Raw genomic sequence first — 16,022 nt, forward strand, 5'->3', positions numbered from 1 at the left:
CAAGGTAGAATGGAGGCGCTCCAGGTGAGCTTTGGACTTGTGTAAACCTGATGATACAAGAGAATCATTTTATGTTCTTTATATCACAGCGTACACTAAGCTAAACCCATCAATTGGCAGCTGACAAAAAATGGCTGAAACCCAATTTACACTCATTAATTATGTTGTCAGAGAGTGTGCACATCCTGTATTATGTTTTGAGGTTGAAGTCTGTTGCTTTTGTTCAGCATGTGGAGAATTATGATTAGGATTAAGCTTTATTTGTTCTAGAAATATAGTAAAAAGACAAGATGATTTTCAGAATTCTTTGTGGAGAAGAATTTGCCTTTGCCAGAAGGTCCAGAATTAGATTTGGTTATGACTCATTTGAATTTCCCGCTCCTTATATCTCTTAAGTTTCTGTTCTCTAAGTGTGTGTGTGTATTTAATTTTTCATATAGATATGTACACATTTCTAGAGAAGAACTGCTTATATAAAAATGATCCATAATTTTATATAAATAAATACACATGCAATCTAAACTCCAGATATTATCTAGACACATAGTTATATTTTAAAACCATATACTGAAGGGCCCACAAAGAACAGTAGAGTTATTTTAAAAGGAAAAGTTATTTTTAGTATTGCCTGACTGACAAATTACTGTGGTAATTTGGGAACTGTATTTTCACTAAGTGACACAACTGATCTCGTACTCAAACTCTTGGTGCATTACTCATATTTCTTTAACTGTTAAGTTGCACGTGTATAAAAAAGAATGACTGGTTTTAAGATGAGACAAGCTTACATTAATTATTGAGACTCTTGTAACAAAGCCTTTCAATACAGGTAACGTTTGGTGTAGAGGAAGAAGGGCAGCTGTTGAGGGCAGTGCAGGTGTGTTCTGTCTCCTCCAAAATGCCACCTTCTGTTCATGAATGGTGACAAGTTTGCCACGTTTGTCCTACTTGCTGTTGATTCTGGATGTGTTTTGCTTTTGGTTGTTGGTTGCCGTTGTATGACTTTTTTTTTCTTTTCTTTTTGGTGGTTTTATTTTTGAATTGGTGCAGTGGATCTAACTAGAGTAGGAGATTTGTACTGTGTTTGAAACCTCCAAAAGCTGTGTGAACAAAGTGAAGTTCTCTCATGCTTCTCTGGGTGTGATAATGCTCTTCATCATTGCTTTGTTGCAGAATGAAAATGAGCGTTTGCAAACTCAACTCACCCAGTTGCGCAACCAACAAATGAGAGATGTGGAAAAGCATCAGATTCTGATCTCTGGCTTGAATGAGCAGCTTAAAGGGTAAAACCAAGGTTCTTTATACCGCCACACACCATTGGCTTTCTCTGCTTTCAACTTCTAATGAGGCATATAATCTCTCAAAATTTGAAACAACCATTACTTGGCTCATGTTTCTGTTTGCAGTTGTGTTATTTTTATACTTGGAGTTTAAGTGGAAAGTGTAAAAATAATGGTTCTCTTAGTTTGGGGTTAGTAAGTTTAGAAAACCTAATGCAAGCTTTGTTTTCAAAATGTCTAAAAATGTATTTTCTTTTCAGATTGAGTGACAGAAATAGTTTCCTTGAAAATTCACTTGGAGAAAGAGAACAAAAACTGGCGAGCACGACAGAGAAGTTGGAACAAGTTGAAACTTTGAGGAAACTGCTTCAGGAAAAGGATATTCTGAACAAAGAGCTTGGGGAAAAGTTTGTGCATGTTGAGCAAAAAGTAAGTTAAAATTATAGTTACTATTAGAACTGATGAGCTTTAACCATAACTTTTGATTTGTGTCCCAACAGAATTATTGCTGTTTTCCCAGTCTGAAAGTTTGTACTTTATCTTTACAGTTTTGTTCATTTAATTAAGTTGCTAAGTAATTTAATTTTGTAAGTAAGTACAATTAAGTAAGTTAAGTAATTTAATTTTGTTCATTCATTAAGTTTGGTGTAAGGATTTCTTAGACCCAACACAGCTTTGCATGAAAATATTTACATTTTACTGGGGTGATAAGTTTTTGGTTATGATTTTAAAAGTATAAACTTCACTGTTGTGTAAACTCAATATTATAACTGGTAACATCACAATTTTAATAGAATTCTATGTATTTCTATCACATGAAATTTTACTTTTAATAATAAGCTGAATGAAGCCTTAAAGAAGTGCAGTGTGTATGAAGTGGAGAACATTGAGCAGAAAACAGCCATCAGTGATCTCACGGAAAGAGTTGCTACACTGAAAGAAAAGGTAATTTATAAAAAGAATATAACAGAAGAAATTCTGCGTTCATTTTTCATGGCCCATTTAAGTGTCAGCAAAAGTGACAGCATGAGATGCTTTGAATTTCATACCTTGAGCTTTCTGTTTGCTAAAACAATCTAAAGAAGAACATTTTGTGATTTTACATTGGGTACAGGCTGATTACCTTAAATGCTTATCCTGTGTGTGGGGTGTAGCTTCTCCCTTTAACAGGTCTTTGGAGTGTTCTTGTAACATCATTTTCTTGCTGTTTAGACTTTGAAACAAGACAGTGTGGTGGAGTCCATGCAGCTGGACCTGGACCAGACAAACGAAGAGCTTGACAAGTTGAATTCAAGCCATTTGGAGGAGAGGTCTCAACTCATTCAAGATCTGCAGAAACGTGAAAGAGAAATTGATAATCTGAAAGAAGCTCTGTCAGAAAAAGACAGGGAGATGTCTGTCTTGTCTCTGAACATGACAGAATATTCTGAGCAGGTTATGATCCTGAAGCATCAAGTGCAATGCAAAGAGGAGGAGATGCGAGGTTTGGAAGAGGCTTTATCAAAGGCTGAAAGGGAAATGCATTTGCTGAAGGAAGTACAGACAGCTGATGTGAGAGATGCCAGCGTGAAGATGTCTGCCCTTTCTGAGCAGAGTGAGGCCATGAGAATGGAACTGGAGAGAGCTAGAGCTGAGAATGAAGCTAAAACCAAAGAAAACGAGGAGTTAATCAGGCAGAGCACTGAGAACAGTGTGACAATTAAGGATCTCCGCTCCGAAATCAAGGCCAGCAATGTTGCGTACCATAACAAGATCACGGAGTGTGAGTCACAAATTGCTCTGCTGAAGGAACAAATTACTAAATCATCTGAAAAGCTGCAAGAAACAGAGGATAAACAAAGAAAAGAAATGGAACATTTGAAATCTCAGCTTGAGGAAAACGATGCTTTGAAGGAAAAATGGAACTGTTTGCTTAAAGAGAAAGAGAGCAAAGCACAGACATTGGAAAATGAGTTAAAGTCACTTAAAGATTCATACAACAAACTGGTTTTGGAAAATACTAAAAAAGATGAAGAGTTGGTTGAATTATCCAGAAAACTCACAGAACATACTGATCATAAGAAAACAGCTAAAAAAGAGTTGCAAGAGAAACAAGAGCTCATTGTTTCATTAGAGCAGAAACTTGGGGCTTTGGAGAAGCAGAATGAAGAGACTAAACTTAAATTAATTGGGGATCTGAAAGCCAAAGAGATGTGTTGCCAAGAACTTAATGACCAATTAAATGAAATGCATAAACAAATTAAGAAATGGGAGATAGAGACACAGGAGAAAGCTTCAGCTAATAACCAATTGCAGGCAGATCTTGAAGAGAAACAAGAAAAATTGGCAGAGCAAATAAAAGCAAATGAATATTTGAAAAAAAGTATAGGTACAATGGAAAACGAGAAGGAACAGCTAATCAGAGAAAATGAGAATTTGTCCAAACTCCTGGATGTAAAAGAGTGTGAGTTGTTAAAGAAAATCCAGGCTGTGGCAGAATTGGAGAATAAGTTATCTGTTAGCACTGCTGAGTACGAAAAAACTCTTTCAGTACTAAATTGTGATAAAAATGCTCTGTCGAAAGAGATTGAACAACTGTCAGTAGTTGCCAAGCAAAAGGAAAGTTCTGTTGCAGAACAGCTGGGGGAGAAAACAAAGGAATGTAATGTGCTGGCTGAGCAGTTGTCTGAAAGCAAGGAACAGACCCAACAGTTGCATGAACAAGTGCAATCACTGCTCATTCAGCTGAAGGAGATTAGAGATGAAGAAACAAAGAAAGAAGAAATGTTAAATAATAAATTATCTGAATGCAGTGGTCTAATCCAAGAGCTCAGCCATAGCAAGGAAAAGAATTTACTCCTGCAGGAACAAATTCAAAGCATAACTTTGGATTTTGAAACTGCAAACAAGTCTCTAGAGGAGAAAAGTCTTCAAAATGATTCATTGCATAAGGAAATGGAGGAGAGTAAGCTTTGTGTTGTAGAATTGCAGGATGAAATAAAAAATCTTAAAGATGAAAAGACTAAATTAACTCAGTTGGTAGAGGAAAGAGACCTGGCTATGAAAAGTCAGGGTTCAGAACTTGAGAAGTTTCAGAGGCAAGTTTTTGAAAAAATAGAAGAAAATACAGGGTTAAATAATCAGCTACAGCTATTAAGCCAAGAAATGGAGGTGCTTAGGCATGAAAAGGAGGACTTTTCAAGGTTATTGAGTGAGAAGTCAGATGAATGTAAATGTCTCCAGTCTGAAGTTACTTCAGCAAGGCACCAAGCAGAAACATCAGCTCTAGAAAATAAAAAATTGAAAGCAGACATAGAGACAATTAGTGTTACAGTAATCAAAAAGTCAGAGGAAGTAGCTGCTTTAACTTCACACCTGTCCCAACAAAGTCATAGTATTTTAGATTTGAAGGACCAAATTGACAGCCTGTTGATGGAGAAAGAAAACTTAAAAATTACCTTTGAGGAAAGTCTCCTTTCTGAAAAGGAGGCTTTGATTAAGGAAATGAAAGATAAAGTGGCAGGAGAAGAGCGATATGTGGAATTCATTGCAGATCTCCAGCTCCAAATACAAACCCTGAACTTTGAAGCTGATGAGCTCAGACACACAATGCAGGCAAAAGAAAATGAATTTAAGAGGCAAGCCCAAGAATTTAAGTTATTAAAAGATAAATCTGAAGAGTCTGATGTACTTAGGGTTCAACTGTCTGAGAATATGGAGGTTATTTCTAACCTTCAAAGTCAGCTTAAAAACATGACAGAACAAGCATCCCAGTTGAATGACTCAATTGCAAAGAAAGATGCATCTTTAAAAGAAAAGGTGGATGAATGCATGGGTTTAAAAGCACAGCTTTCTGCCCTACAGGATTCTTGTGTTGTGCAAGAGAAGCAGTTACAGCTTTTAGCCTCTGAAGCAGAACAGCTAAAAGGACTTGTTTCAGAAAAAGAATCCACCAACAACAGTATTTCATCATTCAGTGAGAATTTAAAGATGCAACTTGAAGAGAAAGAGACTGAGTGTGGTGTCTTAAAGAAACAGATGGTGGAGCTGCAGGAAATGAAAGAGAATTTACAAAAAGAAATAGAGCATCAGAAGAATGTAATAATTGAGATGGACCAGTCCTTATCAGAAAAGGAATCATCTCTTACAGAAAACAAAAGTCTCCTTGAAACTCTGACAGAGAAAGCAAGAAAAGATGAAGAGAAGACGCATTTAATTTCTCAACTCCAAAGTCAGGTCCATGAACTTACACAAGAACTACAAAACTCTAAAGAGCTAGTCCATGAGAAAGAAAATGCCTTTTTATCTCTTCAGGAGAAAATTGCAGCACAGTACGACCTGAGAACAGAGTTGAACGTTGCTCTTGGGCACAAAGATGAAGTTATTGCTGGACTGCTTAATTCCTTAAAGGAGAAAGATGCCAATGTACAGTCGGCAGAGAGCAATGTTAATGCTCTTTCTAGTGAGATTGATGTTCTCAGATCCAAATTAGAAGAAAGTGGAACAGCCATGAAGAACCTGAGTGAGGAGTTTCAGGAGAAGAACAGGAAGCTTGAAAATCATCAGAAAAAAATTGATTCTTTGACTGTTGAGCTTGACTCTCTTAAAAATGAGCACCAAAAAGCACTAGACCAAATAAATACCCGGGAACAAGAACTGCAGCAGAAAGACTTGGCTGTGGAGTCTCTGCGTGTGACATGCGCTGAACAGGCTGAGAAATTGGAATGTTTGAAGTTGGAGTTCAACAACCTAAATTCCAAATCATCTCAAGACTGCCATGACAACACACTTTTAATAAATGGTCTGCAGTGTCAAGTGGAGTCTTTAGAGAAAGAAAAAAAACTGTTGCAAGATGACGTTGGTAAACTGATGGCTGAAAACACACAACTTACTGCATCTCAGACTGATTTGCAAAAGAAATTGGAAGAGCTCCGGGAAGTCCATGAAAAACTAGAAACCAGTGAGAATTATTCAAGGATGCAGATAGATGCTGTCAAACTGCAGATGAAGACTGAAAAAGAGAAGTTACAGATGCAGGTTAGTGTGAAGGGTGAAGAACTTTCTAATTTAGAACTTAAATGTCAAACTCTAGAACTAAGTCTGCTTGAGTCAGAAAACAAATGGGTGACAGAACTTGACAGGGCAAATTCACAAAATAATGATCTTACTGAGCAATTGAGCAGTTTAGAAAGTGAAATGAAATCAAAAGATAGCGAAATCCAGTCTTTGCAGCAAGAGCTGGATCTTATAAAAGAGCAGTTAACTCAGAGCTTATCTCCATTACTTAGTAGTAGGCTTTTAAGTAAAGAAAAGAAGGCACAAATGTCAGATTCTGAACTGCAGCCAACTGATAGTAAAACTCAGTTAGAAAAATTCTCCACTCTGGTAACTGCTATTCTGAGCAAAGAAGCAGAAGGAGAAAGTTTGCAACTGGCACTTTTGGAAAAACAGAAGGAAATAGACACCATGAAAGATGAATTAAGAAGTATGGAGTCACTTGAGAAGCAGAAGGAGGTGCTGCAGAGTGACATGGAAAAGATGAGGGGCAAATACATGTCTGAAATGGAATGTCTGTCAAAAGAAATGGTTTCACTCAAGGAAACAGTAGGCAAACAAGAGTGTCTCCTGAAAGAAAAGGAGGAGTCTTTGGCAGAAGTAAATAAGCAGGTGGAATTTCTTCAGGACAAGATGAATAAATCAGAAGAAATGGTAAGAACTAGTCAAGAAAAGCTGCAGGCTGAAGGTAAAAAAGTAGCAAATCTCCTTGAAGAAATGGGGGAAAAAGATCACCTCATCGAAAACTTAACATCCCAGGTCAATCAGCAGAAGGATTTAATTTCTGGTCTAAGCCAGCAAATGAAAGAAAAAGACTCTTCTGTTACCCAGGTCATGGAGTCATTGTCTAATGAAATGCTGAATTTTTCTGAAGAGAGGAGTACATTAAATGCCAAACTTGAAGACCTTGAAGCTGTTCATAATAGTTCAGTGGCAGAGCTAAACCGAGTGTTGCAGGAACTTGGCGATTGTAAGAAAGAACTGGAACATAACCAGGTTATGTTAAGCAGTAGAGAAGCTGAGGTTAAAGATTTAATGAATGAAAAAGAGGAGATGAAGTGTAACCTTGAGAAAATGGGCAAGGAAAAAGAGAATCTGAAAAAGAAGCTTCAAGCGGCATTGATAGTGAGAAGAGATCTGATGCAAAAAGTTGGGAAATTAGAAAAGAGTGGACAGGAAGAAATAGAAAAAGAACAGAAAAAAGCAGAGAAGCTGTTGAAGCAAGTTAATGAGTTAACAGACAAACTGAAACTAATTGAAGGACAAAGTAATGATTTTGAGTCTCATCTTGAAACTTTGAAACAGCAACTTGTAGAAAAAGATGCCAAGATAAGTGATCTGACCAAAACCTTATCTTCAAGAGCATCCACTTTAGAGGAACTTCAGCACAATATTGCAGAGCTGAATGATGTCATAGCTGAAAAACAAAATATTTGTGAGCAGAACCTAAAATCTTTAGGGGAGAAGGACTCTATGCTTGCTCATCTGCAATCTATGCTTGATGAAAGAGCAAGGGCTTATAAAGAGGAACGTTCTCAGTTGCTCCTGACTCTTGAAGAGGTGAAGTCTGAACTTAAAAAGAAGGAAGAATTGTTGAAAGATGCCAGTTTAGAAGAGCCTCGTTCAAGTGCTGGAGATGGGAATGAGTGTCTGAATCCCAGCAATGAGGTTAATGCCATGAATCAATTACAAAAAGAAAAAGAAGCTTTACAGAGGGAGCTTTTGTTCATGAAAGAAGATATGGAAAAAATCCAGCAAGAAAGGGAAGAGCACATGAAACTGGCAGCAGATTTTGATGATCAAAAAACTCACCTTGAGCAGCTCAGGCAAGAGCATAAAGCACTCTGGGAAGTTCTCCAAACAAAATGTAAAGAGCTGGGCTTTAACCAGTTAGAGTGGAAAGATTTGGTTCCATCCAAGGCACTGCTGGGAGAAGAGCAAGCTGACCCAAGGAGTCTGGAATCAGAGAAACCAAGAAAGAAGGTTCACGTTGCATCCTTGAAAGAGTCAGAAAACACAATCACTTTGGTGCCAAGTGAAAACATTGAGGTGAAAGAACTAAGAAATGATTATGCAAAACTTCAGGAGGAAACAGAGATGTTAAGGAAAGAGCTGAGAAAAATATTGGTTGAATTTGGTGATGATAAAGAAGAAACAAACAGTTTAAAGTCTTTGAGACAGGAGGAGCAATGTCAGGGCAGCTTGTTGGAGGACATAAAGCATCTACAGAGAAAGTTGAAAGCACATCAGACTGAAACTGTAGAGCTCAAGGCAGTGCTTGAACATGTGAATGATGAGAAAAAAGCACTTATTAAAAAAAGTGAAGAGGATTACAGGATGAGCCAGGAGGAACTGCAGAGGTCACGAATTGAGGCTAAGCAGGAGGTTGCAGGAAAGAATGAGGAAATAGAAGCACTGAGATGTTCACTTACAGATTTAAAAGAGAAACTTGGTCTGGAAAAAGAATTATTAAACAAAGCCATAAAGGAGGGCCAGGAAGAAGCCCACCATTACAAAACAGCCTTTGAAGACATGAAGAGTGAAAAAGAGGAACTTCTCAGCTCTTTGGAAAAGTCTAATTTGGAACTAATTAAGATGAAAAAGGAGGTAGAACATTTCAGTGAAGAAAACAAAAATCTTGTGGCAGAGCTGTGTATGCTGCATGAAAAGGCTGAGATGAGTAAACCTGTGATGTTGGGCAAAGAGCTTAAGGAAGAAAAGGGGACTGAAAAGGAATTGGGAGAGGTTGGTTCAGAAAGTAATTCTCTTCAAAATAATTTGGAAAGAAAAGTCACCGCTCGTCAACTATCAGAGGCTGATTACTGTGGGAAAACTAAACTGAGTGAAGCAACAGACCGCTCTTCAACTATCAGAGGCTGATTACTGTGGGAAAACTAAACTGAGTGAAGCAACAGAATGTGAAATCCAGAAACAAATGCAAACAATGGAAGAACCACTGGCAAAACGTGCAGATTTAAATGATTCCAAAGCCCAAGAGCCAAGAGCTGTAACAGAAGAGAGATCCAGAGAGCGCCTCCAAAGGAAGTTACAGGCAGCTTTAATATCACGTAAAGAAGCCCTGAGAGAAAATAAATCTCTAAAGGAGCAGGTTGATCAGCTGATGTTGGAAAGAGAAGAACTAGTGAACAAGACAGGAATGCTGGAGCACTTGTTAGAGCTTGGCAGAGAAAAGCAGAGTTCAAGTGCTGTGGCTCCATTGTCCGGAGAGGAGAGCCTTGCTTCGGAAAATGCGAGGCTGCTGACCGAAAATGAAAACCTCACTGCGGCGTGTGAAAGTCTGAAATCCACCATGGAGTCCATAGTTCAGGAGAAAGAGGCCTTTTCTTTCCAATTAAATACCTTAAAAGATTCTCAGACAGTTGAATTGACAGGATGGAAGGCTAAACACAGTGAATTAAAGCAGGAGTATGAATCACTTCTTCAGGCGTATGAGAATATCAGTAGTAAAGTGGCAGATATGAGGCAAGTCATTGATGTCAGTAGGAAAGAGAAGCAAGAGGCTGTTCAAAGACTCAGGGAAGGACAGTCTGAAAAGGAGGCTCTGCAGAAGCATTTAAAAGATCTTCTTGATGAAAATGAGGTTATTAAGAACCAACTGAAACAACTTGGTGAATCCAAGAAAATGGAAGTTGAGGAGTTACAGAGCAAAGCAGAAAGGCAGATCCGTGAGCAGGAGGCCAGGATGCAGGAACACCAGGATCGTCTGTGTGAGCTCACTGAGCAGAACCATCAGCTGATGGAGGAGAACGAGCAGCTGAAACAAACCTCTGAAAATCTAAAGCAGGCTTTAGAGAAAATTCAGAATGAGAATGATGTCCTTCATAATAACATCACTGTAACTAAAGCTGCCTTGGGAGAGCTACAGGTTCAAATGGAAGTGTACCAAAATGATACACAATCCAAAATCAGCGATGCATTGTGTGAGAATGAATCACTGTTAAAGGACATTAATGTGTTAAAGAATAAGCTCTCTGAAAAAGAACAAGCTGTGCTTGTCCTAGAACAAGAAAGAGAATTAATTTCAGAAAAAGCACAAGAAACTGAGAAATCTTTGCTCCACAAAACTCATTGTCTAACAAAGCTGGACACAGAATTCAAAAGTCTAACACAAGAAATTGTTAGTCTAAATGAAAAAGTTAAGATTTTAGAGGATGACAAATGCCTGTTACAGGAAGAATTAGAAAATGTACAAGAAAGTTCTTACAAAGTAAAGAGTGAGAGAGAATTTCTTGAGACAGAATTGCTTAATCATGTAAAAAAAGTTGATCATCTTACTGATAGGATGAAATCAGCACAGGTACAGAATAACTTGCTGTTACAGCAGCTGGAAGAGTTAAAGGCAGAAAAATCGAATGCTGTTAGAGAAAAGGAAGAGCAGCAGCTCCATCTTGTAAAGATATTTGAAGAAAAGGTGAAAAGTGCTCAGAGGGATAATAATGGAACTAAAAACAAAACAAAAGAATTGCAAGAACTCTTAAAGGAGAAACAGCAAGAGATCAACCAATTGCAAAAGGATTCTGTAAAGTTCCAGGAGCTGATCCTGGATTTGGAAAGATCTGTGAAATTGTCACAGTCAAAAAATGAAAAATTTGAAAATGACTTAAGTAATGCATCAGAAAAGCTGGCAGAATCAAATGATGAAATACTTCATCTCAAGGGAAAGCTTACTGCACAGATGAACCTGTTGGATCAGTCAAAAAGGGAAGTGGACAGGCTTAAAGATGAGAATCTAAACTGGAGGAAAGAACTTCAGAAGAAGGGAGATGAACTGCAGCTTCAAAAGAGAGGATACGAGAGAGAATTGGAATTTCATCTCCAGCAGCTGAAGTTGCTTCACAAAAGTGAAATTTCGAACCTGGAGGAAAGACATGGTGCACTCCAGAGAGAAAAGGATCGGGTGATGGGTGAGGTTCGGGGATTGCAGGAGGAGATCAGCACCAAGGACTCTCAGAACAAGCAGCTGCAGGCAGAGCTGAACGCAGCTCTGGCACGACTGGCTGCTTTCACAAAGTGCATGTCCTCCCTTCAGGATGACAGGGACAGGGTCATCACCGAGATGAAAACCTGGGAAATGCAGTTCAAAGAGGCCATCCAAAACAAGGAGAAACAGCTGGAAGACAGTAACAAAAGAATAGCAGCCTTGCAAGATGAATTGAAAGATAAAATGACTCAGATTCAAGAACTAAATATCAAATATTCTGTGGTAGAGGAAACAAAGGATGAACTGTACTTGAGGCAAAAATCTGTTGATATGCAGCGCTATGAAGAGCTCTGCAGGATAAAGGAAGAAAATACCTTCTTTTTTAACAGACAGCAAGAGCTGGAGAGTGTTCTTCAGTCCAAAGAAGAAGCTTTTCAAGCACTCCTGAAAGAAAATAATTCTCTGAATCATCTCATAGAGAATAGTAAGAGTGCAGGAAGAGAGATAAAAGCTCTGGAAAGTAATTTTATGAGACAGGAGCAAGAATTGCAAGAGCTTCTAGCAGAGAAGGAAAAAATGAATGCTGAATTGCAAAAGCAGATGACCATTTCTGAGCAAATGAAGGTCATGCTAAATAATAAAGACAAAGAAATTTCCTTACTCATTTCTTCAAAAGGGGATGAAATTTCAGACTATCTGATTCAGGTACAGACTCAACATAGGAATCAGATCAAAGAGTATGAACTTCAGGTAAGGTCTCTGCAGATGGAGAGGCAACAAGCTGAGGAGTCCTGCCAGAGGCTGGAAAATGAGCTGAAAAATCTCCAGGTGAAAGCAGAAAAAGCAGGTCAGGAGAAGGCTGTGATTGCCAGTGAAATAGATGCCTTTAAAAAATCCATGTCATCTCTCCAGAACGACCGGGATGATCTTTTTACCAGATACAAGGAACTGGAACATCTTCACCAGGATGTCTTAAACCAGAGGGACAGTCTCCTGCTTGGCAGTGCAAGTGAGACTAATTCTTTGAAACAGGAATTAAGGGTCCTCCTCAATCGGATTGATGATCTGCATTCTGAAAATGCAATGCTGAGTGCACAGCTGATAAAATACAGGGAAGATCTAAACCAAGTTTTATCTCTGAAAGACCATCAGCTGAAGGACTTACTTAAGCAGAAGTTGGAGTGTATTAAAAGCCTTGAGCATGAAAAATACGATCTTCGAAAACAAATAAAGGAGATGCAGCTTTCCACTGAACTGCAGAAGGAGGCTGCTGTGACTTTGGAACATGAGAATAAAAAATTGGCATCTAAAGTAAGTGATTTAGAATCTCTAATTGCATCACTAAACAAAGAGAAACTTGTTTCTGAGTCTGGAGAGAAGCTGCTAAGTAGTGAGAGTATTCAGAAAAAAGAATCCAATGGGCAGCATGGGGGAAAGCTTCAGAAAAGGGTTCAGGAGCTCCAGAAATCCAGAGGCAGAAATGCAGATGAGGAATACAGTGGGACTCTTTTGACACTTGAGGATGGAGATAAACCTGATGCTTCTGCAGAGAAGATCCTGCTTGAAGTTCAGTCTCAAAACAGGGAGTTGAGATCCCAAAATGAGGCCTTTGGGAAGGCAATGACTGCTCTGCAGAATGACAGAGATCGAATCATAGAGGACTTCAAAGTTCTTCAGAGCAAATACACCTCTGAGCTCAAGACAGAAAAAAAAAAAGGAGATGAACTTGCAGCTGAATTGGAGGGATTTAAATCCCATCTCATTAGTATCCTCAAAGAAAACTCTCTGATGCATGGGGCTGTCCTTGATGCTGCAGGCCAGGTTAGCCTTGCTCAGGTGGCTGATGACTTTGGAAGTGTCTGTAGGACTTTGGTCAGTCGGGAGCTGGAGGTGAGCAGGCTCTCAGCTGAGTGTGGGAATTATGCCCAGCAGATGGAAGCGTTTGCCAAGGCCATGGCCAGTCTCCAGGATGACCGAGACAAATTGCTGCAGGAGCTCAGCCATCAGAAGGTAACTTCTGAAGCTCAGCAGGGCACAGCTTCGTTTCCCATTGATTGCAGCAGCATCAATGAGAAAAACACTGTTAAAAATAGTTTGGATGTGCCTCAGAACAATGGGGAAACTTTGGTAAGTTGTAATTAGCCACATTAGGCTCTGGAATTTTATTCTTTGTGCAGAAAATGCTCAGAGGCATGTTGGATTCTGGAGTTTAACTTTGTGGATTGTGTGAGTGCTAAGATACCACTGTGTGCCCAGAGGAGGTGTGTTTACAATTTTGGGAGTTAAGGTAATTACTCTGTTAAACAAAGCAAATAGGGAAAACCTCCGTCTGTGATTAGAATTTTAGTTCTAATCAAACTTCACCCATCTAGTTTTCATTGCAGTTCACTAATGATATTTATTAAACCTAGGCTAAAGAAGGAGCCAGCCTTGCAGCTGTCGAAATATCCAAACTGAAGACCAAGGTTGATGATCTGGAGAAGGCTTTGCATCAGACAAAAGCCTTCCAGGCAGAAACCGAGAGAGAGATCACATCATATCAGAACGAGCTGGCTGGACTAAGGTATAACAGTGCAGCTTTATACTCTTCACTGATTTGTATAGGATATAGAATTGCTTAACATCTTAACATTTATGTTCAGAATGGAAAAAAACCTGCTCCTCTCCGAGTCCCAGGCGTTGAGGAATCAGTGTCAGATCACGGTGGCTGAGAAGGACCGGCAGATTGCAGAGCTCCAGAGGCTGCAGCAGGACATGATTGGGAAGAAGTCACTCCCTGCTGGCAGCACTTACCCAGTCAAGGTAAAAAAATGGAATGTAGCAGGAGTGTAAAGTGGAAGGTAGCAGCTTATTGTCTGAAATTTGCAGCCTGCTTCTCCAAAGAGCAGTCTGTAGTAATCCTGTAAATTACTGTCTTAAATTAGTTAAATCCAAAATTTAAGAGGAAGAAGTTGACAAAAAATTAAATGGGTTTATTTCTTTCAGATTTTTTATGGCTGTAACCCATTTTCAGGGACAGGCTTTTTAAGAGAATTGAAAAAGAGCTTGGTGGTTTACATGGACAGCAGGTTTCATAGTTTGTATAGTTAATGCAGAGAGGTTTTAAACACTTAATGAAGTTCATTCTTCAGAGCCTAAATCCATGTTACTGCAGATTGGACTAGGACTGACTGGGGGAGAAAGGGGAATGGAAGTGTTCTTGTCTTTCCCCTGAAGCAGCTGGAGCTGGCTTCTGCCAGGAACAAAATCCTGGGTTTAGAAAGGCAGCAGCTGACACCCAGGCTGGCAAATGCTGTTTTGTAGACTGTCATGAAGGATTCAAGGAAAGTGCTATTTTAGAATAATATTCTTATTTACCTTTTCTGTGCCGAATGAAGGAAGCAGTATTCATTTTAATTTCATTAAAACCAGCATTTTAGTTGAAGTTTGTATGCTGTTCATTTTCTGTGATTACAATCATGAGTAAGAGCTATTGACCAGTAATGTCTGTGGGTAATGCAGTATTTTATGTGGTAAAAACCTTTTATTTCATGATTGTATGGGTGACTAGATTCCATAAAGCATTAGAGATGGCACATATCCCTCCCTTATCAGAGATTAATATTGAAATGTTAAGCTGCCAGAGATAAAGAAGGCCAAACCTGTAAATTGGTAATAATTTTTTTCTTTTCAAAATTGATTCTTTTGGCTTTAAATTCATATTTACAAAACAGTTGTTTTACAAGTCATGAATACAAGATTTTATTAGCTTGAAAATAATTTTTGAAAGGTGTTTAGTCTTTTGTTGTTTTTCCCCTTTTATTTTTGTGCTTCACATTATTTGCAAAATAAAAATTAGGTTAGGTTACCTTTTTGTGGCAATTTTTTTGTTATTTTTTTAATGCAAGTATTAAAACTATATATATGTATTAAAAAATCTTGTATTTAAAGTGTCTTACAAATGTGGTATTAAGTTGTGAGAAGAAAATAATGTGAAAAGAGAATTCTGTAGGGTATATTTAGTGTTGAGGCTGTGGATTATTTAGATAACTCCTGTACCATTTACCCTGAATATCCTGATATTTTTAAGGCTTTGGAAACTGCCTCCCTTGTTGGAAGTGCAGATGGAAGAGAGGAAATCAAACATGTCCTGGCTGAGAAGAGCCAGCTGCAGGCTGAGCTGCAGCGCTGCCTCCAGGAGATGCAGCAGAAGGACCTGCACTTCCAGCAGATGAATTCCAAGGTAGCTTGGAACAACAGCTCTGATCCTGAAAGATGGGCTGGCCTCATGTTGGAATATTGCTGAAGTGGTGGTGTCTTGCATGATTGAATGGTATTTTACTTTGAAATGTAGATGTTTTAAAAGAACTCAACCTGGACATTCAAATGAAATGTCAGTTTTCTTTCTACCTGGCTTTCCTGACTTGGTGTTTTTCTGAGAGGTTTATTTGACTCTCTGAACTTCTACTCAAATATTTTTCATTAGAGACAGAAACAGGTGTTTGTCTTAGCTGGAACAAGATTTCAGCTTCTGATTCAGCATCTGTACTGATGGCAGGGGAAATCACTGCTCAGCTTTCATTATTTCCTCTGCCCATAAAACACCTTAAATCCCAACTGAAATATGACCTTGCCAAAAAGTGGATGCAATTTTGAAACAGCAGGTCTCAAATCTGCAGGGATTTCCTGGGAGAGCTAATTTTAATGACTTTGATGTCAATTTCTCTCAGGTTGTGCAGTCAGCAGAAGAGAATGCTGTCCTGTGTGCCCAGCTGAAAACTCTTTCC

At 38.7% G+C, this 16,022-nt stretch overlaps 1 protein-coding gene across 1 annotated transcript in view; it reads left to right on the plus strand.

Annotated features, from left to right (window-relative positions):
* The window catches only part of LOC102032680 (golgin subfamily B member 1-like), a 32,059-nt gene that overhangs the window by 12,428 nt on the left and 3,609 nt on the right, over nucleotides 1-16,022 (plus strand). Inside the window, 10 exon segments of the mRNA XM_031061160.1 lie at nucleotides 1-24; nucleotides 1,174-1,283; nucleotides 1,541-1,709; nucleotides 2,121-2,225; nucleotides 2,493-9,128; nucleotides 9,190-13,383; nucleotides 13,668-13,819; nucleotides 13,899-14,058; nucleotides 15,326-15,478; nucleotides 15,966-16,020. The exon segment at nucleotides 1-24 is cut by the window's left edge and continues 10 nt beyond it. Coding sequence (XP_030917020.1) covers nucleotides 1-24; nucleotides 1,174-1,283; nucleotides 1,541-1,709; nucleotides 2,121-2,225; nucleotides 2,493-9,128; nucleotides 9,190-13,383; nucleotides 13,668-13,819; nucleotides 13,899-14,058; nucleotides 15,326-15,478; nucleotides 15,966-16,020 — 11,758 coding nt within the window.

The sequence above is a fragment of the Geospiza fortis genome, unplaced genomic scaffold, assembly GCF_000277835.1.
Source record: "Geospiza fortis unplaced genomic scaffold, GeoFor_1.0 scaffold590, whole genome shotgun sequence".
Classification (NCBI taxonomy): domain Eukaryota; kingdom Metazoa; phylum Chordata; class Aves; order Passeriformes; family Thraupidae; genus Geospiza; species Geospiza fortis.